The sequence below is a fragment of the Babylonia areolata genome, chromosome 11 (genome assembly GCF_041734735.1).
Source record: "Babylonia areolata isolate BAREFJ2019XMU chromosome 11, ASM4173473v1, whole genome shotgun sequence".
Taxonomy (NCBI): domain Eukaryota; kingdom Metazoa; phylum Mollusca; class Gastropoda; order Neogastropoda; family Buccinidae; genus Babylonia; species Babylonia areolata.
Genome location: NC_134886.1, coordinates 1669191 through 1692662, shown reverse-complemented (window position 1 = coordinate 1692662; position 23472 = coordinate 1669191). Strand labels below are relative to the sequence as shown.

The window sequence follows — 23472 nt, the reverse complement described above, 5'->3', positions numbered from 1 at the left end:
TCAAAAATGTGCAGATGTATGTCAGCCAGTGTTCCGTCCTGCAGAATTGTAACACAAACATCACTCACTCCTAGTTCATAAACTACCTGCTCCACGTAAAAAAACAACAACAAAAATTTCAGATTGTACAATTAAGTTAATTGAGCAAGTCAAATTCAAGAAAAAAAACTAAGTTATCAACTGCAAACTTAGAAGACAGAAACTGACATTCAGTTTGCTGAAACATCAGCTTTTGATAAAAGGTTATGCACGTTATCCAAAGCATTGCCCATCCACTATACTCTCAATTGCAAGACCCCGCAAAATCCAATAACAACGTGTACACACACAAACTGAATTTCTGCCCTACATGAACTGAAGGCCATTCATATGCATGTCACACAAAAGCAGCAATACACTCTTGCAGCAATATCACATGCAAGTCTTAGCTAGCTTCCCCCAGGTATAGCCATTCTCCTGCCTTGTGCTGTCTTAGCTAGCTTCCCCCAGGTATAGCCATTCTCCTGTCTTGTGCTGTCTTAGCTAGCTTCCCCCAGGTATAGCCATTCTCCTGTCTTGTGCTATATTAGCTAGCTTCCCCCAGGTATAGCCGTTCTCCTGTCTTGTGCTGTCTTAGCTAGCTTCCCCCAGGTATAGCCATTCTCCTGCCTTGTGCTGTCTTAGCTAGCTTCCCCCAGGTATAGCCATTCTCCTGTCTTGTGCTGTCTTAGCTAGCTTCCTCCAGGTATAGCCATTCTCCTGTCTTGTGCTGTCTTAGCTAGCTTCCCCCAGGTATAGCCGTTCTCCTGTCTTGTGCTGTCTTAGCTAGCTTCCCCCAGGTATAGCCGTTCTCCTGTCTTGTGCTGTCTTAGCTAGCTGTTCTCCTGTCTTGTGCTGTCTTAGCTAGCTGTTCTCCTGTCTTGTGCTGTCTTAGCTAGCTGTTCTCCTGTCTTGTGCTGTCTTAGCTAGCTTCCCCCAGGTAAAGCTGTCCTCCATTTATTTTTCCAACCATTCTGCACCATGTTGCCCCTTGTCTTGCAAGTGCTCTTTTCTTTGTCTTGCAAGCGCTCTTTTCTTTGTCCAAAGGGCGGTTTCTTGGCACTGCTTCTGGCAAAACTACAGTCTCCTTCACATGACTGTTCGGTGCCAGCATTCAAGATGTTCAAGGTCCAGGCAGGATGGGAGCAGCAGCTGAGCGGTTAAAGCCTTGGACTGTCAATCTGAGGGTCCTGGGTTCTAACTCCAGTCACAGCAATATCCTCTTTTTTCTTTCTCTCTTTGATCTGTGACAGTTTATCAGCATGACTTTCCTCTGAAGACTTTTCATGGCTAGTCACATGATTAAATCAACATGTAAAGCAATCAAACACACACACACACACACACAAATTACACCTGTTGTGAATGTCCACATGACAAGGGTTAGGTCACAAACCACAAACGTTGCAATGATTGCCATCTGCCTTATTCTTCATGACCAACCACCACTTTTTATCATCACCACTCAAATTGAGCATATCACTCCTCTTTTGCAACATCTCCACTGGCTCCCTGTCTCACACCGAATAAAGTACAAGATCAGCACTCTATGTTATAGATGCATTCACAAAACTGCCCCTTCCTATCTCTGCGGCTGCCTTTACCTCTACACTCCATCTCGCTCACTACGATCGGCCTCGGATCCACTCTGTTTATGCATACCCAGATTCAAACACTCGACTGTTGGCCGCCGTTCTTTCTCTGTTTCTGGACCTTGCGATTGGAATGAACTTCCTTTTTCGCCTCGTCAAGTCTCCGCACTCAGCTCTTTCAAGTCTGGCCTTAAAACCCACCTCTTCCCAAAATAGCCTCCATTGCCTGCCCTTCCTTGTCTTTAGTTTCTACAGTATTACAGTTATGCATGCGTGTGAATGACTGGTGCGAAAGCGCTTTGATTTGTCTCTGCACAAGATCCAGCGCTATATAAATACCATTATTATTATTAAATTATCAAACACCTTTTTCCCCCCTCTTCACACTATCCCCCTAACAAAGGTACAGTCCCATACAATGTCACACATGCCTGACATTCAAAAAAAGTATATTTGCAGACAGAAAAAAGAAGAAAAAAAAAAGTGACATTGTACTGTGACGATAAGCTCTCCAACACAACGCAACACAGTGCAGTACAATGTTCAAGTTATACAATACAATACATTACAGTACATGACACAACATGAACCCTGTGGTGAAAACAGAACCAAAACAAGACGCACACATCACACACACAGCTGTGTCACAACTGTACAGTGAAGACACCTCAACTGGGCAGCTGATGGCCACTGTGTGTTGTGTTGTGTTGTTGTTGTGTTGCTGTTGTGTTCTTGTGTGTTGTGTTGTGTTGTGTTGTGTTGTACAGCGTAACACAGTGACACCACACTAGGGCAGTGTGTAACCACATCTGTATTGTATTGTATCATATTGTACTGTATTGGATTGTATTGTACAGTGACACACTAGGGCAGTGAGTGACTACAGCAGTATTGTATTGTACTGTATTGCACTGTATTGGGTTCTACTGTATCGTACTGTATTGTATTGTATTGTACTGTATCATACTGTATTGTATTGTACTTTATTGTATTGTACTGTATTGTATTGCATTGTATTGTACTGTATTGTATTGCATTGTATTGTACAGTGACACACTAGGGCAGTGAGTGACCACAGCTGTATTGTATTGTATCATATTGTATTGTATTGTATTGTATTGTACTGTATTGTACTGTATTGTATTGTACAGTGACACACTAGGGCAGGGAGTGACCACAGCTGACCAGAGCCTCTCTCAGTGCCCTGAGCACCAGTCGCACATTGTCCGGCGTGCAGTTGTATCCCATGATGCCGATGCGCCATACCTTGCCCGCCAGCTCTCCCAGACCTCCTGAGATCTCCACACGGTAACTGGGGACACACACACACACACACACACACACAGACAGTGTTGACGATCTTCAGCAGTCCGTTGATAATGTATGACTTTTTCAACTCCTTGTTAAATAGTCCAGTTGGTTCGCTGTTATAGTTGTTAGTTTTTCATTAGAAATATGTTATATTGTTATGTTTTTTTTGTTTATTTTTTTAAACAAAACTTAAATCAATAATTTTCACACACACACTTTCACTTACTCGTATGCATACACAGTAATCTCCCCCCCCCCCCCCAACCCCCTCCTCCCACTCGATTTTTTTCCTTCCCTTGACTAATATCACTTACAGTGAAAAGACGTTAAACTAAAGAACGAACAGACAGTCACACACATCGGCATAATCTGCAGTACCACCTATGTGGTGTCAACAACACTGTGGATAAAATAAACAACAAAGAGTGGTAACTCTCCATTTACATGGGACACAACTTCAAGTCGATGCTTTCTTCACCACCAATTTAGCCAGCACACGGGCAAACTATGCAGGGTCTCCACTACAGTGTGGCCTCATGTTCACCTCGAGGGCATATTCTATGGACGTGAAAAAAATCATTAACAAGAGAGGCAAGGCCTTCAAGACTCACTTGTGATACACTTGAAAAAAAAAAAAAAAAAAAAAAAAAAAAAATCCAAGCTTTTTATGTATTGAGTATAATTTCAAAATGTAATGTTTAAGATGAGAAAGATCAGTTTAAAGCAAATTAACTCCCCTAGCATTACAGAGTAATTTCCCTTTTTTACTATCTGCACCAAAACGTTTGCAAAATAAATAAAACTTCCATGCTTAGCAAAAGAAGTTCCTGTTAGAACAAAAAATGATAATAATGACTGCTCTAGCTGTTGGGTCAGAATATCAGATCAAAGTGCCAAGTTTAGAGAATACAAAAAAATATAAATATAACAGTAAATGCAGTTTGCATATAATTAGGCTTTACTCTTTTTTTTTTTTTTGTGCCCATCCCAGAGGCGCAATATTGTTTTAAACAAGATGACTGGAAAGAACTGAATTTTTCCTATTTTTATGCCAAATTTGGTGTCAACTGACAAAGTAGTTGCAGAGAAAATGTCAATGTTAAAGTTTACCACGGACACACAGACACATACACAGACAACCGAACACTGGGTTAAAACATAGACTCACTTTGTTTACACAAGTGAGTCAAAAATGTGCATGCAAAGAGCCATCATCCACAAACACCAAACTTATCTGCCACTTTTGACTGACATCATGGTACTTTATCTGCCACTTTTGACTGACATCATGGTACTTTATCTGCCAGTTTTGACTGACATCATGGTACTTTATCTGCCACTTTTGACTGACATCATGGTACTTTATCTGCCACTTTTGACTGACATCATGGTACTTTATCTGCCACTTTTGATTGACATCATGGTACTTTATCTGCCACTTTTGACTGACATCATGGTATTTTATCTGCCACTTTTGACTGACATCATGGTATTTTATCTGCCACTTTTGACTGACATCATGGTACTTTATCTGCCAGTTTTGACTGACATCATGGTACTTTATCTGCCACTTTTGACTGACATCATGGTACTTTATCTGCCAGTTTTGACTGACATCATGGTACTTTATCTGCCACTTTTGACTGACATCATGGTACTTTATCTGCCACTTTTGATTGACATCATGGTACTTTATCTGCCAGTTTTGACTGACATCATAGTACTTTATCTGCCAGTTTTGACTGATATCGTGGTACTTTATCTGCCACTTTTGACTGACATCATGGTATTTTATCTGCCACTTTTGACTGACATCATGGTATTTTATCTGCCACTTTTGACTGACATCATGGTACTTTATCTGCCAGTTTTGATTGACATCATGGTACTTTATCTGCCACTTTTGACTGACATCATGGTACTTTATCTGCCAGTTTTGACTGACATCATGGTACTTTATCTGCCAGTTTTGACTGACATCATGGTATTTTATCTGCCAGTTTTGACTGACATCATGGTACTTTATCTCCCACTTTTGACTGACATCATGGTATTTTATCCGCCACTTTTGACTGACATCATGGTACTTTATCTGCCAGTTTTGATTGACATCATGGTACTTTATCTGTCAGTTTTGACTGACATCATAGTACTTTATCTGCCAGTTTTGACTGACATCATAGTACTTTATCTGCCAGTTTTGACTGACATCATGGTACCAGTACAATCAAAGCAAGCAATCAGTGTTGAAACAAGATAATTTTGAATACAGTCAACATTGTTGAGGAAGAAGAATTATGCATCAAATCTGGGTGAACAACAGTTTGAAGCTGTGTGCTCATGAGATTGGTTTCAATGGATATATCTTCAAGAACTTTATGCGGCTCACAAAGGAGCAGTGTGCTCAAGTGATTGACCTGGTTGAGGGGGATCCCATCAAACACTGCCTTAGCTGAAAAGCAATCTGCCCAAAGTTTGGTAAAGTTTGCATGCGAGTTGAACGTTTCACTCCTTCCCTTATGTGAAAAAAAAAAAAAAAAACAGCTTCGCAGCAAGTTCACACAACGTTTGTGGTGCAAATTTCAGGTCTATGAATTCACACAATGACAAAATGGTTGGTGGGAATGTTTTCCTTTCAATGTGAAATTTGCTTGCAAATTTTGCATCAGTTTTTTTCTAGTCAATGGAATATCAAGGGAACTGTGTTCCCTGAATGGCTGGCAGGTAGTGACGCTGTGACACCATGAGGCCAGCCCTGGCTGTGTTCAGGGGGAACAACTGGGTTCAGGAAGTGACGCCATGAGCCCAGCCCTGGCTGTGTTCAGGGGGAACAACTGGGTTCAGGAAGTGACGCTGTGACGCCATGAGGCCAGCCCTGGCTGTGTTCAGGGGGAACAACTGGGTTCAGGAAGTGACGCCATAAGGCGAGCCCTGGCTATGTTCAGGGGGAACAACTGGGTTCAGGAAGTGACGCTGTGACGCCATGAGCCCAGCCCTGGCTGTGTTCAGGGGGAACAACTGGGTTCAGGAAGTGATGCCATAAGGCGAGCCCTGGCTATGTTCAGGGGGAACAACTGGGTTCAGGAAGTGACGCTGTGACGCCATGAGCCCAGCCCTGGCTGTGTTCAGGGGGAACAACTGGGTTCAGGAAGTGACGCTGTGACGCCATGAGGCCAGCCCTGGCTGTGTTCAGGGGGAACAACTGGGTTCAGGAAGTGACGCTGTGACGCCATGAGGCCAGCCCTGGCTGTGTTCAGGGGGAACAACTGGGTTCAGGAAGTGACGCTGTGACGCCATGAGCCCAGCCCTGGCTGTGTTCAGGGGGAACAACTGGGTAAAGGAAGTGACGCTGTGACGCCATGAGCCCAGCCCTGGCTGTGTTCAGGGGGAACAACTGGGTTCAGGATGTGATGTGACGCCATGAGCCCAGCCCTGGCTGTGTTCAGGGGGAACAACTGGGTTCAGGAAGTGACGCTGTGACGCCATGAGCCCAGCCCTGGCTGTGTTCAGGGGGAACAACTGGGTAAAGGAAGTCAATCAGGCAACTGAGGCATGGACAATGGAACCCCAAGGAAATCTGACAGCACAAGTGGTGGTGGTGGTGGAGGTGGTACTGGTACTCAAAGTAGCAGTACTTGTAGCAAAAGTAGTAGAAGTAGTAGCTGATGTAGTATTTGAAGTAGTGTTAGAAGTAGTTGCAGAAGCAGCAGCAGTAATAGTTGTAGTAGTAACAGTAGTAGTAGTGGTTAAAGATCAGAAGCAGCAGCAGTAATAGTTGTAGTAGTAACAGTAGTAGTAGTGGTAGTAGTGGTTAAAGATCAGAAGCAGCAGCAGTAATAGTTGTAGTAGCAACAGTAGTAGTAGTGGTAGTAGTGGTTAAAGATCAGAAGCAGCAGCAGTAATAGTTGTAGTAGTAACAGTAGTAGTAGTGGTAGTAGTGGTTAAAGATCAGAAGCAGCAGCAGTAATAGTTGTAGTAGTGACTGTAGTAGTAGTGGTAGTAGTGGTTAAAGATCAGAAGCAGCAGCAGTAATAGTTGTAGTAGCAACAGTAGTAGTAGTGGTAGTAGTGGTTAAAGATCAGAAGCAGCAGCAGTAATAGTTGTAGTAGTAACAGTAGTAGTAGTGGTAGTAGTGGTTAAAGATCAGAAGCAGCAGCAGTAATAGTTGTAGTAGCAACAGTAGTAGTAGTGGTTAAAGATAAGCAGCAGCAGCAGTAATAGTTGTAGTAGTAACTGTAGTAGTAGTGGTAGTAGTGGTTAAAGATCAGAAGCAGCAGCAGTAATAGTTGTAGTAGTAACAGTAGTAGTAGTGGTAGTAGTGGTTAAAGATCAGAAGCAGCAGCAGTAATAGTTGTAGTAGTGACTGTAGTAGTAGTGGTAGTAGTGGTTAAAGATCAGAAGCAGCAGCAGTAATAGTTGTAGTAGTAACTGTAGTAGTAGTGGTAGTAGTGGTTAAAGATCAGAAGCAGCAGCAGTAATAGTTGTAGTAGTAACTGTAGTAGTAGTGGTAGTAGTGGTTAAAGATAAGCAGCAGCAGCAGTAATAGTTGTAGTAGTAACAGTAGTAGTAGTGGTTAAAGATCAGAAGCAGCAGTAATAGTTGTAGTAGTAACAGTAGTAGTAGTAGTGGTAGTAGTGGTTAAAGATCAGAAGCAGCAGCAGTAATAGTTGTAGTAGTAACAGTAGTAGTAGTGGTAGTAGTGGTTAAAGATCAGAAGCAGCAGCAGTAATAGTTGTAGTAGTAACAGTAGTAGTAGTAGTTAAAGATAAGCAGCAGCAGTAATAGTTGTAGTAGTAACAGTAGTAGTAGTAGTGGTAGTAGTGGTTAAAGATCAGAAGCAGCAGCAGTAATAGTTGTAGTAGTAACAGTAGTAGTAGTAGTGGTAGTAGTGGTTCAAGATCAGAAGCAGCAGCAGTAATAGTTGTAGTAGTAACAGTAGTAGTAGTAGTTAAAGATAAGCAGCAGCAGTAATAGTTGTAGTAGTAACAGTAGTAGTAGTAGTGGTAGTAGTGGTTAAAGATCAGAAGCAGCAGCAGTAATAGTTGTAGTAGTAACAGTAGTAGTAGTGGCTAAAGATAAGCAGCAGCAGTAATAGTTGTAGTAGTAACAGTAGTAGTAGTAGTGGTAGTAGTGGTTAAAGATCAGAAGCAGCAGCAGTAATAGTTGTAGTAGTAACAGTAGTAGTAGTGGTAGTAGTGGTTAAAGATCAGAAGCAGCAGCAGTAATAGTTGTAGTAGTAACAGTAGTAGTAGTAGTTAAAGATAAGCAGCAGCAGTAATAGTTGTAGTAGTAACAGTAGTAGTAGTAGTGGTAGTAGTGGTTAAAGATCAGAAGCAGCAGCAGTAATAGTTGTAGTAGTAACAGTAGTAGTAGTAGTGGTAGTAGTGGTTAAAGATCAGAAGCAGCAGCAGTAATAGTTGTAGTAGTAACAGTAGTAGTAGTGGCTAAAGATAAGCAGCAGCAGTAATAGTTGTAGTAGTAACAGTAGTAGTAGTGGTAGTAGTGGTTAAAGATCAGAAGCAGCAGCAGCAGTAGTAACAGCAGCAGTGGTGTAAATTCAAAGATCAGCAGCAGTAGCAGTAGTCGTGTAAATTAACTGATCTGACACAAACTGAGACAGTGAGTGAAGGGGCAGAAAATAGAGAGGACTCAGAACTGACTTCTTCATGGCGTAGTCCACGACGTCTTTCCACGCCACACCGTCAGGCACCTGTATGGTGGTGACACACGGGTTCCTCACCGCCTGTACACATCAACACACAGTGGACACATCAACACACAGTGGACACATCAACACACAGTGTACACATCAACACACAGTGTACACATCAACACACAGTGTACACATCAACACACAGTGGACACATCAACACGCAGTGTACACATCAACACGCAGTGTACACATCAACACAGTGTGTACATAGTGTTTAAAAACAAAAAAAAAGAGAAAAAAAAAAGAGAAAAGACAAAAAAGAAATGTGCCTGTGCAGCACATTATTTTTCTGAGCACAACGCTGTTGCATTGGTTTAAATAATCTTTAATTATTCAACAATACACATGATTACAATGCAATGAATGACAAAAGAGCATCAACAAGCTTAACTCACTCCATGCCAAGAGTTTTTGCCCTTGCCAATCCCTGAAAACCCAGGGTTTGTATAGGATGGGGAAAAAATTGTAAAAAAACCAAATAAACACCCAGACAATTGATATTTAGTATATGTATGCAAGGAATGTTGTTCCATATGTGTGCAAAAAATCAAAGTATTTACTCACCATCTTGATGTTGATCGCGGTATCCATATTTAGTGTATTTTTTTAGCATTTTTGCACCCATCAGAAAGGTACACCAACATGTTCCACATCACATTCTAACACTATTTGAGGAACTGAAGACCTAGTGCATGGAATGAAGTATGAACAGGTGGTGAAGAAAGTTGAAATTCACACATACAAAAAAAATATATATAGTCTCTACATAATGAAAATCAAAGAACAAAGAAAAAAAAACTCAACCGGCTGGGTGTTGACTGGCCAGTCAGCTGACAAACCTGGTATGCCAGTGAAGGGATGTGCAAGAGGGAAAAAGGAAAAATTGTCAGTCCAATCACTGGTGAAAACACTTGCAAAATCGTCCATTTCCTCAGTGGTTTCGTCGTCTGTGCCTGTCTCATCCGCTGGCACATGTTCCTCACTTTCCTCTCCATTGTAAACACTCTCTTCAGCGGCCGAATCTGTTTCTAGTTCATCGGGATCTGGTTCAAATTAACTGTCCGAAGAATCAACATTATCTCCTTCGACATCAGAGCCTTCAGTTTGGATCATTTCCGAAGCATCTTCGACGCTGAGTAACATTTCACCTCTCCGACCGTGTCGAACACTTCGCCGTGACGCCATCTGGTCAAACAACTTACAAAGCTGACAGGGGGCACGCTTTGTTATCAACTGCGGTTGAGCTTATCGCGACACACACGCAGCGTGTGTGAATGAAAAGCTGACCAGAGGTGACGTAAGATATCACATCTGTTTATGATTTTCGCATCCGACTCGTCACTCCGACAGCACGACTTTTTAAAATCCAAGTCCGCATATGCGGACATTGGCATCCAACGCTTTCTCCGACGATGTCCGCATATGCGGACAATGGCAGCGAGTGAGTTAAAGCTTATACTGTGCTCACAACGTTGCTCTTCAATTTTATCATGACGAACCATATTATGACTTGTATCAAATAATATTCATTAACAGTAAGTAATGAAATAAAACAAATAAACAAACAGTACATAATATAGTAAAATAATGCTAATATCGATATTAACATGAGATTAAATTTATTATCACCAGAGTAATTGGCCTAATAGAAGAAAAACACTGTTGCATTGTCTTCACCTTTTCCTGCAGCCGTTTAATCTTTTTCTTGTGTGTGTGTGTGTGTGTGTGTGTTGTGTTGTGGTGTGTTGTGGTGTGTGTTTTGTGTGTTGTGTTGTGTTGTGTGTGTTTTGTGTGTTGTGTGTGTTTTGTGTGTTGTGGTGTGTGTTGTGGTGTGTGTTGTGTTGTGTTGTGTTGTGTTGTGTTGTGTTGTTTTGTGTGTGTGTGTGTGTGTGTGTGTGTGTGTGTGTGTGTGTGTGTGTGTGTGTGTGTGTGTGTGTGTGTGTGTGCATGCGCGTGCATGCATTTGTGTGTGTGTGTTTACATATCCAGGCCAGTGATGTCTACTTCTGAAGGACGGCAGATCCAACGACAGTGAGAGGCACAGATCATCTGTTCATCGCACACAGCATTCATCTTCCAGTGGAACAAAAATGAACACTTTTCTGATGGTGCTTCGTCAACACTCAGCCGTCTGCATCTATGTGCATGCATGCGCACTCTCTCTCTCTCACACACACACACTCAATGCACACACACACACACACACAGAGATATACTCGTATTATATCACTTGTACTGTAAAGACGTTAAACTAAAGAATGAATGAACACACACACATTTACATAATCGCATGCATAAACAGTGATTTTTTTCCCCCTCTCTCGATTCTTTTTCCTACCCTCATCTTGTATCAGTTCTAGTGGAAAGACGTCAACTCACTCAGTACGGCCAGTCCTCTCTTCTCCTCTACACAGACCCCTCGGATGTCCAGTGGGTGTCTGAATGACCCAACCTTTAGCTTCCGTCGTCAGAATTGTGGTATTCTTTGTCAACATTCACCTCTTCAGTGTAAGAGCCTTCCGCTTGCAATATTTTGATGATGGTAATTGGGGTGAAACGCTGTTAACGTCGTCTCTTTCGCCGTTCGTATGGAAAGAGTTAACCTAAAGACGTTAAAGTAAAGAAGGAAAACCAGCCATGTACCTAATCTCTGACACAAGGACAGACTCAGTTACAGTGAAAAGACGTTAACCTAAAGACGTTAACCTAAAGACGTTAACCTAAAGACGATAAACTAGAGAACAACCATGAAGACACACCAGCCACATACCGGATCTTTGACAAAAGGACAGACTCAGTTATAGTGAAAAGACATTAACCTAAAGACGATAAACTAGATAGATGGCATGGTTTGGTCACGTCATACGACATAACACCCTTTCCAAAACCATCCTGCAAGGGACTGTAGAGGGAGGGCGCAGACGGGGGCGGCAGAGAAAGAGCTGGTCCAACAACGTCAAGGAATGGACCAAAATGACGATGCCAGATCTCCTCACGACAGCTGCCAACAGAACGGCGTGGCGAGCTGTGACATCTTCCTCATGTCCCCCCAACGACCCCAGCGGGAATGAGTGAGTGAGTGAGTGAGTGAGTGAGTGATAAACTAGAGAACGACCATGAAGTCACACCAGCCACATACCAGATCTCTGACACACAAGGACAGACTCAGTTATAGTGAAAAGACGTTAACCTAAAGACGTTAACCTAAAGACGTTAACCTAAAGACGATAAACTAGAGAAGGACCACGAAGACACACCAGCCACATACCCGATCTTTGACACACAATGACAGACTCAGTTATAGTGAAAAGACATTAACCTAAAGACGATAAACTAGATAGATGGCATGGTTTGGTCACGTCATACGACATAACACCCTTTCCAAAACCATCCTGCAAGGGACTGTAGAGGGAGGGCGCAGACGGGGGCGGCAGAGAAAGAGCTGGTCCGACAACGTCAAGGAATGGACCAAAATGACGATGCCAGATCTCCTCACGACAGCTGTCAACAGAACGGCGTGGCGAGCTACGACATCTTCCTCATGTCCCCCCAACGACTCCAGCGGGAATGAGTGAGTGAGTGATAAACTAGAGAAGGACCATGAAGACACACCAGTCACATACCGGATCTCTGACACACAAGGACAGACTCAGTTACAGTGAAAAGACGTTAACCTAAAGACATTAACCTAAGACGATAAACTAAAGAAGGACCATGAAGACACACCAGCCACATACCGGATCTTTGAAACACAAGGACAGACTCAGTTATAGTGAAAAGACATTAACCTAAAGGCGATAAACTAGATAGATGGCATGGTTTGGTCACGTCATACGACATAACACCCTTTCCAAAACCATCTTGCAAGGGACTATAGAGGGAGGGTGCAGACGGGGGCGGCAGAGAAAGAGCTGGTCCGACAACGTCAAGGAATGGACCAAAATGACGATGCCAGATCTCCTCACGACAGCTGCCAACAGAACGGCGTGGCGAGCTATGACATCTTCCTCATGTCCCCCCAACAACCCCAGCGGGAATGAGTGAGTGAGTGAGTGAGTGATAAACTAGAGAAGGACCATGAAGACACACCAGCCACATACCGGATCTTTGACAGAAGGACAGACTCAGTTATAGTGAAAAGACGTTAACCTAAAGACGATAAACTAGAGAAGGACCATGAAGACACACCAGCCACATACCGGATCTCTGACACACAAGGACAGACCCAGCTTCTCCAGACCTTGGTACAGCTGCTGTGAGCACTCTTTGTGGTTGGCCCAGCTCTTTTCCAGTCCCTGCAACATGCCATTTCATTGGCTCAGCTGCTTTCTAACACTGTACACGATTGGCTCAAATGGTCAGCTGATGTCCAGTCCAGTTTCTCATCAAAGAAAATACACAATGTGACTTGTCCAGCTGATGTTCAGTTTGTGTGTGTGTGTGTGTGTGTGTGTGTGTGTAACTAAATAATATAATATGCATAGTCTTTGAATATATTCTATGCTTTTGTGTGTTACATAATTATTTGTCTTCCTTTTGTAAGTAATTGTGTTAGTGTGCATGTGTTTAATGTTTATTGTAAAGTGCTTGGAGTTCCCTGTTAGGGAGGAAAGTGCTCAACAATTATTCATCAGCATTACCATTATTACTATTTTATCATTATCATTATCATACCAGCTAACCTGGGCCAAGTGGTCAGCGTCATGGACTGAACCACTGGGAGGACACAGGTTCAAACCCCATATTTGGTAGAATTTTTGGTCCTTGGCCACCTCTAGAAAGCTCAACGGAGAAGACAGGGACCACACAGTCCGGGGGTCATCCACTTCACAGATGCAAGGCTGGAAGCCACGCTCTGACTTCCTGACCAACACTGCAGGTGCCTGCATCTCTCAGGACCGATTGTTGTCAGGATATATAAAGAATACTATTTATAAGAAGAAGTAGAAGAAGATGATGAAGAAGAAGAATAGGAGAAAGAAGATGAAGAAGAAGAGGAGGAGGAGGAAGAGGATGAAGAAGAAGAAGAAGAAGAAGAAGAAGGATGTACATTCGTATAGTGCCCTTTGTAAGATGATGAAAACAAGAAGTACAGCCTTGCTACACAGCCCCTGGTTTAAATGGAACTCTTTTTTTAGCACTGTCATCATCCTCAAATATCAAACTAATTGTCCCAAATTCTGTGGCCTTTGATGCTGTGCAGTCAGGGTGATGTTAGTGCTGATTCCGCCGCCCCCCCCCCCCATCCCCCAACCCCCCTGTGTAAGGGGACTGGGTATGGAGAGGGTGGGGCAGAGAAAAAGAAAGAAGAGAAAGAAAGTGGAAGATGAAGAAGAGGAAGATAGTGGCAGATGGAAAGAAAGTGGAAGATGGAAGAAGAGAAAGAAAGTGGAGGACGGAAGAAGACAAAGAAAGTGGAAGAAGAGAAAGAAAGTGGAGGACAGAAGCAGAGAAAGAAAGTGGAAGAAGAGAAAGAAAGTGGAAGACAGATGGAGAGAAAGAAAGTGGAGGATGGAAGGAGAGAAAGAAAGTGGAGGATGGAAGAAGAGATAGAAAGTGGAAGACAGAAGAAGAGAAAGAAAGTGGAAGATGGAAGAAGAGAAAGAAAGTGGAGGACGGAAGGAGAGAAAGAAAGTGGAGGACGGAAGGAAGTGGAGGACGGAAGGAGAGAAAGAAAGTGGAGGACAGAAGGAGAGAAAGAAAGTGGAGGACGGAAGGAAGTGGAGGACGGAAGGAGAGAAAGAAAGTGGAGGACGGAAGAAGAGAAAGAAAGTGGAGGACGGAAGGAAGTGGAGGACGGAAGGAGAGAAAGAAAGTGGAGGACGGAAGGAGAGAAAGAAAGTGGAGGACGGAAGGAAGTGGAGGACGGAAGGAGAGAAAGAAAGTGGAGGACGGAAGAAGAGAAAGAAAGTGGAGGACGGAAGGAAGTGGAAGATGGAAGAAGAGAAAGAAAGTGGAGGACGGAAGAAGACAAAGAAAGTGGAAGAAGAGAAAGAAAGTGGAGGACAGAAGGAGAGAAAGAAAGTGGAGGAGGACGGAGAGACGTACGATTTCTGCCAGCCTGGCCAAGCCCTCCCTCAGAGCGTACACACTGCTGATGGGGCCTGTGTGGTGGTACCTGCAGTCAGCATCATTGTCGTCATCGTCATTGTCTTCTTCATCCTTCATCATCATCATCATCATCATTCATCATCCTTCACCATTCATCACTGTTATCGTCACTGTCATCACCAGCATCATTGTCATCGTCGTCATTGTCATTTATCATTCTTCACCATTCATCACTGTTATCGTCATTGTCATCACCAGCATCATTGTCATCATCGTCATTGTCATTCATCATCCTTCACCATTCATCACTGTTATCGTCACTGTCATCACCAGCATCATTGTCATCATCGTCATTGTCATTCATCATCCTTCACCATTCATCACTGTTATCGTCATTGTCATCACCAGCATCATTGTCATCATCATCATTGTCATTTATCATCCTTCACCATTATCACTGTTATCGTCATTGTCATTTATCATCCTTCACCATTATCACTGTTATCGTCATTGTCATCACCAGCATCATTGTCATCGTCATCATTGTTATTCATCATTCTTCCTCATCATCACTGCTATTGTCATCATCATCCTTCATCATCATCGTTATAATCACCATCATCATTGTTATAATCATCTTCATTGTCATCATAGTCACCACCATAATTGTTATCATCATCATCATCTGTCAATAATCATTTTCATTGCCATCATTTGCTATCATTAGCATCATCATCATAATCATTGTCAACAGTCATCTTAATCATCATCATCAGCCATTACAATCATCAACATAATCATCACCACTGCCATAATCACTCATCATTACCATTATTGTCAAGAGACATCTTAATCATCATCATCAGCCATCATAATTATCAACATAATCATCAGAACTGCTGAAATCACTGTCATCATCATAATCACTGTCATCAACATAATCATTGTCATCAACATAATCACTGTCAACATAATCACTGTCATCATCATAATCACTGTCATCAACATAATCACTGTCATCAACATAATCATTGTCAACATAATCACTGTCATCATCATAATCATTGTCATCAACATAATCATTGTCATCAGTCCTCATTCTCATTATAATCATTCGAATCATCAAAATCACTGTCATCACCATTATCGTTGTCGTCAGTTATCATCATCAAGATCATGATCATAATTATTTTTGTGATAATTACTGTTTTCATGATTACTGTCACCAAGATCATCACCGTCCATCATCATAATCATTATCTTTATCATCATCTTCATCTCCTTTGTCACATCACCATCATCATGATAATAATACATTCCCAACATCATAATCATCATCTTTGAGATAACCATCGTCATAATCATGATGATAACAGACAGTCTCTACATCATAGTCATCATTGTCATTATTGTGACACTTATCATCATCGTCATTAACATTATGATAATAACAGAGACAGTCCTAACCTGTGAGGGCTGTCGTCATAGCATTGTGATCATCATCATCATCATCATCATTATGATGACAGAGACAGTCCTAACCTGTGAGGGCTGTCATCATAGCACTGTGATAATCATCATCATTATCATCATCATCATTATGATAATAACAGAGATAGTCCAAACCTGTGAGGGCTGTCGTCATAGCACTGTGATAATCATCATCATTATCATCATCATCATTATGATAATAACAGAGACAGTCCTGACCTGTGAGGGCTGTCGTCATAGCACTGTGATAATCATCATCATCATCATCATTATGATAATAACAGAGACAGTCCTAACCTGTGAGGGCTGTCATCATAGCACTGTGATAATCATCATCATTATCATCATCATCATTATGATAACAGAGACAGTCCTAACCTGTGAGGGCTGTTGTCATAGCACTGTGATAATCATCATCATCATCATCATTATGATAATAACAGAGACAGTCCTAACCTGTGAGGGCTGTCGTCATAGCATTGTGATAATCATCATTGTTATCATCATCATCATTATAATAATAACAGAGACAGTCCTGACCTGTGAGGGCTGTCGTCATAGCATTGTGATAATCATCATTGTTATCATCATCATCATTATAATAATAACAGAGACAGTCCTGACCTGTGAGGGCTGTCGTCATAGCACTGTGATAATCATCATCATCATCATCATTATGATAATAACAGACAATCTCCACATCATCATCATTGTGATACCCATCATCATCATCATGACAGATCAGTCCCCACATCATCATCATCATCATTATCATTGATACCCATCATTATCATCATCATCATCATGATAATAACAGATCAGTCCCCACATCATCATCATCATCATTGTGATAGCCATCATCATCATCATCATCATTGTGATAGCCATCATCATCATCACCATCATCATTGTGATAGCCATCGTCATCATCATCATCATCACTGTGATAGCCATCATCATCATCATTGTGATAGCCATCATCATCATCATCATCATTGTGATAGCCATCATCATCATCATCATTGTGATAGCCATCATCATCATCATTGTGATAGCCATCATCATCATCATCATCATTGTGATAGCCACCATCATCATCATCATTGTGATAGCCATCATCATCATCATCATCATCACTGTGATAGCCATCATCATCATCATCACTGTGATAGCCATCATCATCATCATCACTGTGATAGCCATCATCATCAAGATAACAACAGACAGTCCCAACCTGCGCGGGCCATCGTCACAGCCCCAGTAGTTGGCCAGTTCATTGGCGTCAAAGTAGTACGACCGCACCTTGGACGACCGGCTCTGTATTCTCTGCCTGAGGAATACATCATATCAACAATAACCTAAAACAATATTTTTTAATGAATAAAACAAAAACAAAAAAACCCAAAAAACCAAAAAAACAAAAAAAAAAGATTGTAAGCTAATATTAAATAAATAAAGCTCAATAATAATACTGGTGAGATGAATTATAGTGGTCTGATAATCATGGTGGTGATGAATTTTTGTGTGTGTACCTTTTTGTGTGATCAAAACGCACTGCACTCCATCATATCAATTAAGTTTTACCAGTAGTTCTGGATATGTATCATAAAGAGAGCAGAAAATGGGGCAGGGAAAAAAACGAAAAAGAGGCCACCTGTTGACAGCAGCGGTGTGAAGTGACTCACTTTGCACGGTCAGAAAACGAGATGGGGGCGGTGCCTGGCGGGGCTCCCAACACTTTCTGAGATCCGGAGTACAGGCAGTCTATCTCTGTCACAGAAAACAGATAGAAAAAGAATGTAAAGTCATGACACAGTCAATGTCTGTCACAGATCCAGAGTACAAGCAGTCTATCTCTGTCACAGAAAACAGATAGAAAAAGAATGTAAAGTCATGACACAGTCAATGTCGGTCACAGATCCAGAGTACAGGCAGTCTATCTCTGTCACAGAAAACAGATAGAAAAAGAATGTAAAGTCATGACACAGTCAATGTCGGTCACAGATCCAGAGTACAGGCAGTCTATCTCTGTCACAGAAAACAGATAGAAAAAGAATGTAAAGTCATGACACAGTCAATGTCGGTCACAGATCCAGAGTACAGGCAGTCTATCTCTGTCACAGAAAACAGATAAAGAATGTAAAGTCATGACAAAACAGATAGAAAAAGAATGTAAAGTCATGACAAAACAGATAGAAAAAGAATGTAAAGTCATGACACAGTCAATGTCTGTCACAGAAAACAAAAAAAAACCCCAGTAAAACCATGACAGTCAGTCTTCACCCGTCGCAAAATACCGATAACAAAGAATTTTAAAGATGTAATACCAGCAGTTAATTTCTATTTTAGAAATAAAAGAGGATTGTGAAGACACAGCATGAATGATCAGCGATCAGGGTTTGTTGCCCTCATCAGCATGGTGTTGTGTCCCTGGGAAATGCACGTCACTCCAATGTTCCTCACTCCTCCCAGGTGTGGATGACTACCTCACTTTGGCTGGGGCTGGATAAAACGGTGGAAGGAGAGAGCTGGGCCCTGTCTTCCTGTGTAGAGCCCTAGACACAGTGGATGTGAACTCACAGCCCTGATAGCTGTAAAAGGCCATACGACCTCTAACCTTTTTGAACTATTTTTCCTCTTGTCCCCTCACCCAATGGGAAAATCAAACTGAGCGTCGAGTCGTTCAGAGGAGATGAAAAACTAAAGACCCGTGTGCAGCACACACTTTGCACACTGAACGAAAAACGACCCCATGGCAATACAAGTGTTGTCGTCTGGCATAATTCTGCAAGTGAAATCTCCCTCTGACTGGTACACAAACAGGCACTAAAGGCCTGACTAAATGTATTTGTATTTGTATTTCTTTTTATCACAACAGATTTCTCTGTGTGAAATTCGGGCTGCTCTCTCCTGGGAGAGCGCGTCGCTACACTACAGCGCCACCCTTTTTTTTTTGTATTTTTTCCTGCGTGCAGTTTTATTTGTTTTTCCTATCGAAGTGGATTTTTCTACAGAATTTTGCCAGGAACAACACTTTTGTTGCCGTGGGTTCTTTTACGTGCGCTAAGTGCATGCTGCACACGGGACCTCGGTTTATCGTCTCATCCGAATGACTAGCGTCCAGACCACCACTCAAGGTCTAGTGGAGGGGGAGAAAATATCGGCGGCTGAGCCGTGATTGGAACCAGCACGCTCAGATTCTCTCGCTTCCTAGGCGGACGCGTTACCTCTAGGCCATCACTCCACTCCACTGCGCTGGGATAAGCCGCTGGTCAGGAATCTGCCCAGCATAATGTGCTCAAGTGTCTATGGAGTTGTCTGAGTGCACTTTTCCTGGAAAAAAAACTGAAAGTGAAACTGACCCCACTTGTCCATGAAGAGCGGCACACCCCCCATGGCTGCCACTGAATCCACCACCAGCAGACAGTTGTATCTGGAACACAGAAAACAGTCATCACATCTGACCTTCTTTCATTCAACGTCTTTTTATTATGTCTGATAGTAGGCATGTAGGACGTGAGTGTGTGTGTGTGTGTGTGTGTGTGTGTGTGTGGGTGTGTGCATGCGCATGTGCTTGTGTGTGACAAAGTAACTGACAGAGGGGTAACTGACAGAGGCAACTGACAGAGGGCTAAATGACAGAGGTAACAGACACTGACAGAGGGGTAAATGACAGAGGCAACTGACAGAGGTAACTGACACTGACAGAGGGGTAACTGACACTGACAGAGGGGTAACTGACAGAGGTAACTGACACTGACAGAGGGGTAAATGACACTGACAGAGGGGTAACTGACAGAGGCAACTGACACTGACAGAGGGGTAACTGACACTGACAGAGGGGTAAATGACACTGACAGAGGGGTAACTGACACTGACAGAGGGGTAACTGACAGAGGCAACTGACACTGACAGAGGTAACTGACACTGACAGAGGGGTAACTGACACTGACAGAGGGGTAACTGACAGAGACAACTGACACTGACAGAGACAACTGACACTGACAGAGGGGTAAATGACACTGACAGAGGGGTAAATGACACTGACAGAGGGGTAACTGACAGAGGCAACTGACACTGACAGAGGGGTAACTGACACTGACAGAGGGGTAACTGACACTGACAGAGGGGTAAATGACACTGACAGAGGGGTAAATGACAGAGGTAACAGACACTGACAGAGGGGTAACTGACAGAGGTAACTGACACTGACAGAGGGGTAAATGACAGAGGTAACTGACACTGACAGAGGGGTAACTGACAGAGGTAACTGACAGAGGGGTAAATGACAGAGGTAACTGACACTGACAGAGGGGTAAATGACAGAGGTAACTGACACTGACAGAGGGGTAACTGACAGAGGTAACTGACAGAGGCAACTGACACTGACAGAGGGGTAAATGACAGAGGTAACAGACAGAGAGTTAACTAACAGAGGTAACTGACAGATAGGTATCTGACTTGTGACATACAGACAACTGACAGAGTAACTGACAGAGAGGTAATGGACTGACTTGTGACAGAGAGGTAACTGACTTGTGACATACAGACAACTGACAGAGTGACTGACAGAGAGGTAACGGACTGACTTGTGACAGAGAGGTAACTGACTTGTGACATACAGACAACTGACAGAGTGACTGACAGAGAGGTAACGGACTGACTTGTGACAGAGAGGTAACTGACTTGTGACATACAGACAACTGACAGAGTGACTGACAGAGAGGTAATGGACTGACTTGTGACAGAGAGGTAACTGACTTGTGACATACAGACAACTGACAGAGTGACTGACAGAGAGGTAACGGACTGACTTGTGACAGAGAGGTAACTGACTTGTGACATACAGACAACTGACAGAGTAACTGACAGAGAGGTAACGGACTGACTTGTGACAGAGAGGTAACTGACTTGCAACAGACAGGTAACTGACTTGCAACACAGGTAACTGATTTGTAACAGACTGGTAACTGACTTGTAACAGACTGGTAACTGACTGGTAACAGACAGGTAACTGACTGACTTGTAACACAGCGATAACTGACTGGTAACATAGCGATAACTGACTGACTTGTAACAGAGCCGTAACTGACTTGTAACAGAGCGATAACTGACTTTTAACAGAGCAATAACTGACTTTTAACAGAGCAATAACTGACTTGTGACAGAGCGATAACTAACTGACCTGTGACAGAGAGATAACTGACTTGTGACAGACAGGTAACTAACTGACCTGTGACAGAGGTAACTAACTTACCTGTGACAGGTAACTAACTGACCTGTGACAGACAGGTAACTAACTGACCTGTGACAGAGGTAACTAACTTACCTGTGGCAGACAGGTAACTAACTGACCAGTGACAGAGGTAACTAACTGACCTGTGACAGGTAACTAACTGACCTGTGACAGACAGGTAACTGACCTGTGACAGGGAGATAACTGACCTGTGACAGACAGGTAACTAACTGACCTGTGACAGAGAGATAACTAACTGACCTGTGACAGACAGGTAACTAACTGACCTGTGACAGAGAGATAACTAACTGACCTGTGACAGAGGTAACTAACTTACCTGTGGCAGACAGGTAACTAACTGACCAGTGACAGAGGTAACTAACTGACCTGTGACAGGTAACTAACTGACTTGTGACAGACAGGTTACTGACCTGTGACAGACAGGTAACTAACTGACCTGTGACAGAGAGATAACTAACTGACCTGTGACAGAGAGATAACTAACTGACCTGTGACAGACAGGTAACTGACCTGTGACAGACAAGTAACTAACTGACCTGTGACAGAGAGATAACTAACTGACCTGTGACAGAGAGATAACTAACTGACCTGTGACAGAGAGATAACTAACTGACCTGTGACAGACAGGTAACTAACTGACCTGTGACAGAGAGATAACTGACCTGTGACAGACAGGTAACTGACCTGTGACAGACAGGTAACTGACCTGTGACAGACAGGTAACTAACTGACTTGTGACAGACAGGTAACTAACTGACCTGTGACAGAGAGATAACTAACTGACCTGTGACAGGTAACTAACTGACCTGTGACAGACAGGTAACTGACCTATGACAGAGATAACTAACTGACCTGTGACAGAGAGATAACTAACTGACCTGTGACAGAGAGATAACTGACCTGTGACAGAGAGATAACTAACTGACCTGTGACAGAGAGATAACTGACTGACCTGTGACAGAGAGATAACTAACTGACCTGTGACAGACAGGTAACTAACTGACCTGTGACAGACAGGTAACTAACTGACCTGTGACAGACAGGTAACTGACTTGTGACAGAGAGATAACTGACTGACCTGTGACAGAGATAACTGACTGACCTGTGACAGAGAGATAACTGACCTGTGACAGACAGTAACTGACCTGTGACAGACAGGTAACTGACCTGTGACAGACAGGTAACTGACCTGTGACAGAGAGATAACTAACTGACCTGTGACAGAGAGATAACTGACTGACCTGTGACAGAGAGATAACTAACTGACCTGTGACAGACAGGTAACTAACTGACCTTTGACAGACAGGTAACTGACTTGTGACAGAGAGATAACTGACTGACCTGTGACAGAGAGATAACTGACTGACCTGTGACAGACAGGTAACTGACCTGTGACAGACAGGTAACTAACTGACCTGTGACAGAGAGATAACTGACCTGTGACAGAGAGATAACTAACTGACCTGTGACAGAGAGATAACTAACTGACCTGTGATAGACAGGTAACTGACTGACCTGTGACAGAGAGGCCCCAGTCCCTGCAGGGGTTGGGCGGTGCCCCCAGAGGACTCCCCGTGAGTGATGAACATCAGCACGGGCCTGTGGGTCTTCAGTGCCTGCACACAGTCACCGTCCGCTCAACACGGCAACCCGCCTTCCTGCACTGGTACAAGTTTTGTGTTGCCGTTGACGGGCGCAATAGCCGAGTGGTTAAAGCGCTGGACTGTCAATCTGAGGGTCCCGGGTTCGAATCACGGTGACGGCGCCTGGTGGGTAAAGGGTGGAGATTTTTACGATCTCCCAGGTCAACATATGTGCAGACCTGCTAGTGCCTGAACCCCCTTCGTGTGTATATGCAAGCAGAAGATCAAATGCGCACGTTAAAGATCCCATAATCCATGTCTGTGTTCGGTGGGTTATGGAAACAAGAACATACCCAGCATGCACACCCCCGAAAACGGAGTATGGCTGCCTATATGGCGGGGTAAAAGCCCACTCGTGTAGCATACAAGTGAACACAGAAGAAGAGGAGGAAGAAG

General features: G+C 43.0%; 1 protein-coding gene across 1 annotated transcript in view; it reads right to left on the bottom strand.

The window, feature by feature from the left end:
- Positions 1 to 2712: 2712 nt before the first annotated feature.
- LOC143287439 (alanine--glyoxylate aminotransferase-like) overlaps positions 2713 to 23472 on the bottom strand; it is a 28509-nt gene continuing 7749 nt past the window's right edge. Inside the window, exons 6-13 of the mRNA XM_076595427.1 lie at positions 22949 to 23049; positions 19539 to 19609; positions 17862 to 17946; positions 17411 to 17506; positions 14683 to 14752; positions 12834 to 12929; positions 8582 to 8664; positions 2713 to 2922 (exon numbers count right to left, since the gene is read on the bottom strand). Of these exons, the coding sequence (XP_076451542.1) occupies positions 2769 to 2922; positions 8582 to 8664; positions 12834 to 12929; positions 14683 to 14752; positions 17411 to 17506; positions 17862 to 17946; positions 19539 to 19609; positions 22949 to 23049 (756 nt within the window). The 3' untranslated portion in view covers positions 2713 to 2768. The remainder of the gene's footprint in view (positions 2923 to 8581; positions 8665 to 12833; positions 12930 to 14682; positions 14753 to 17410; positions 17507 to 17861; positions 17947 to 19538; positions 19610 to 22948; positions 23050 to 23472) is intronic.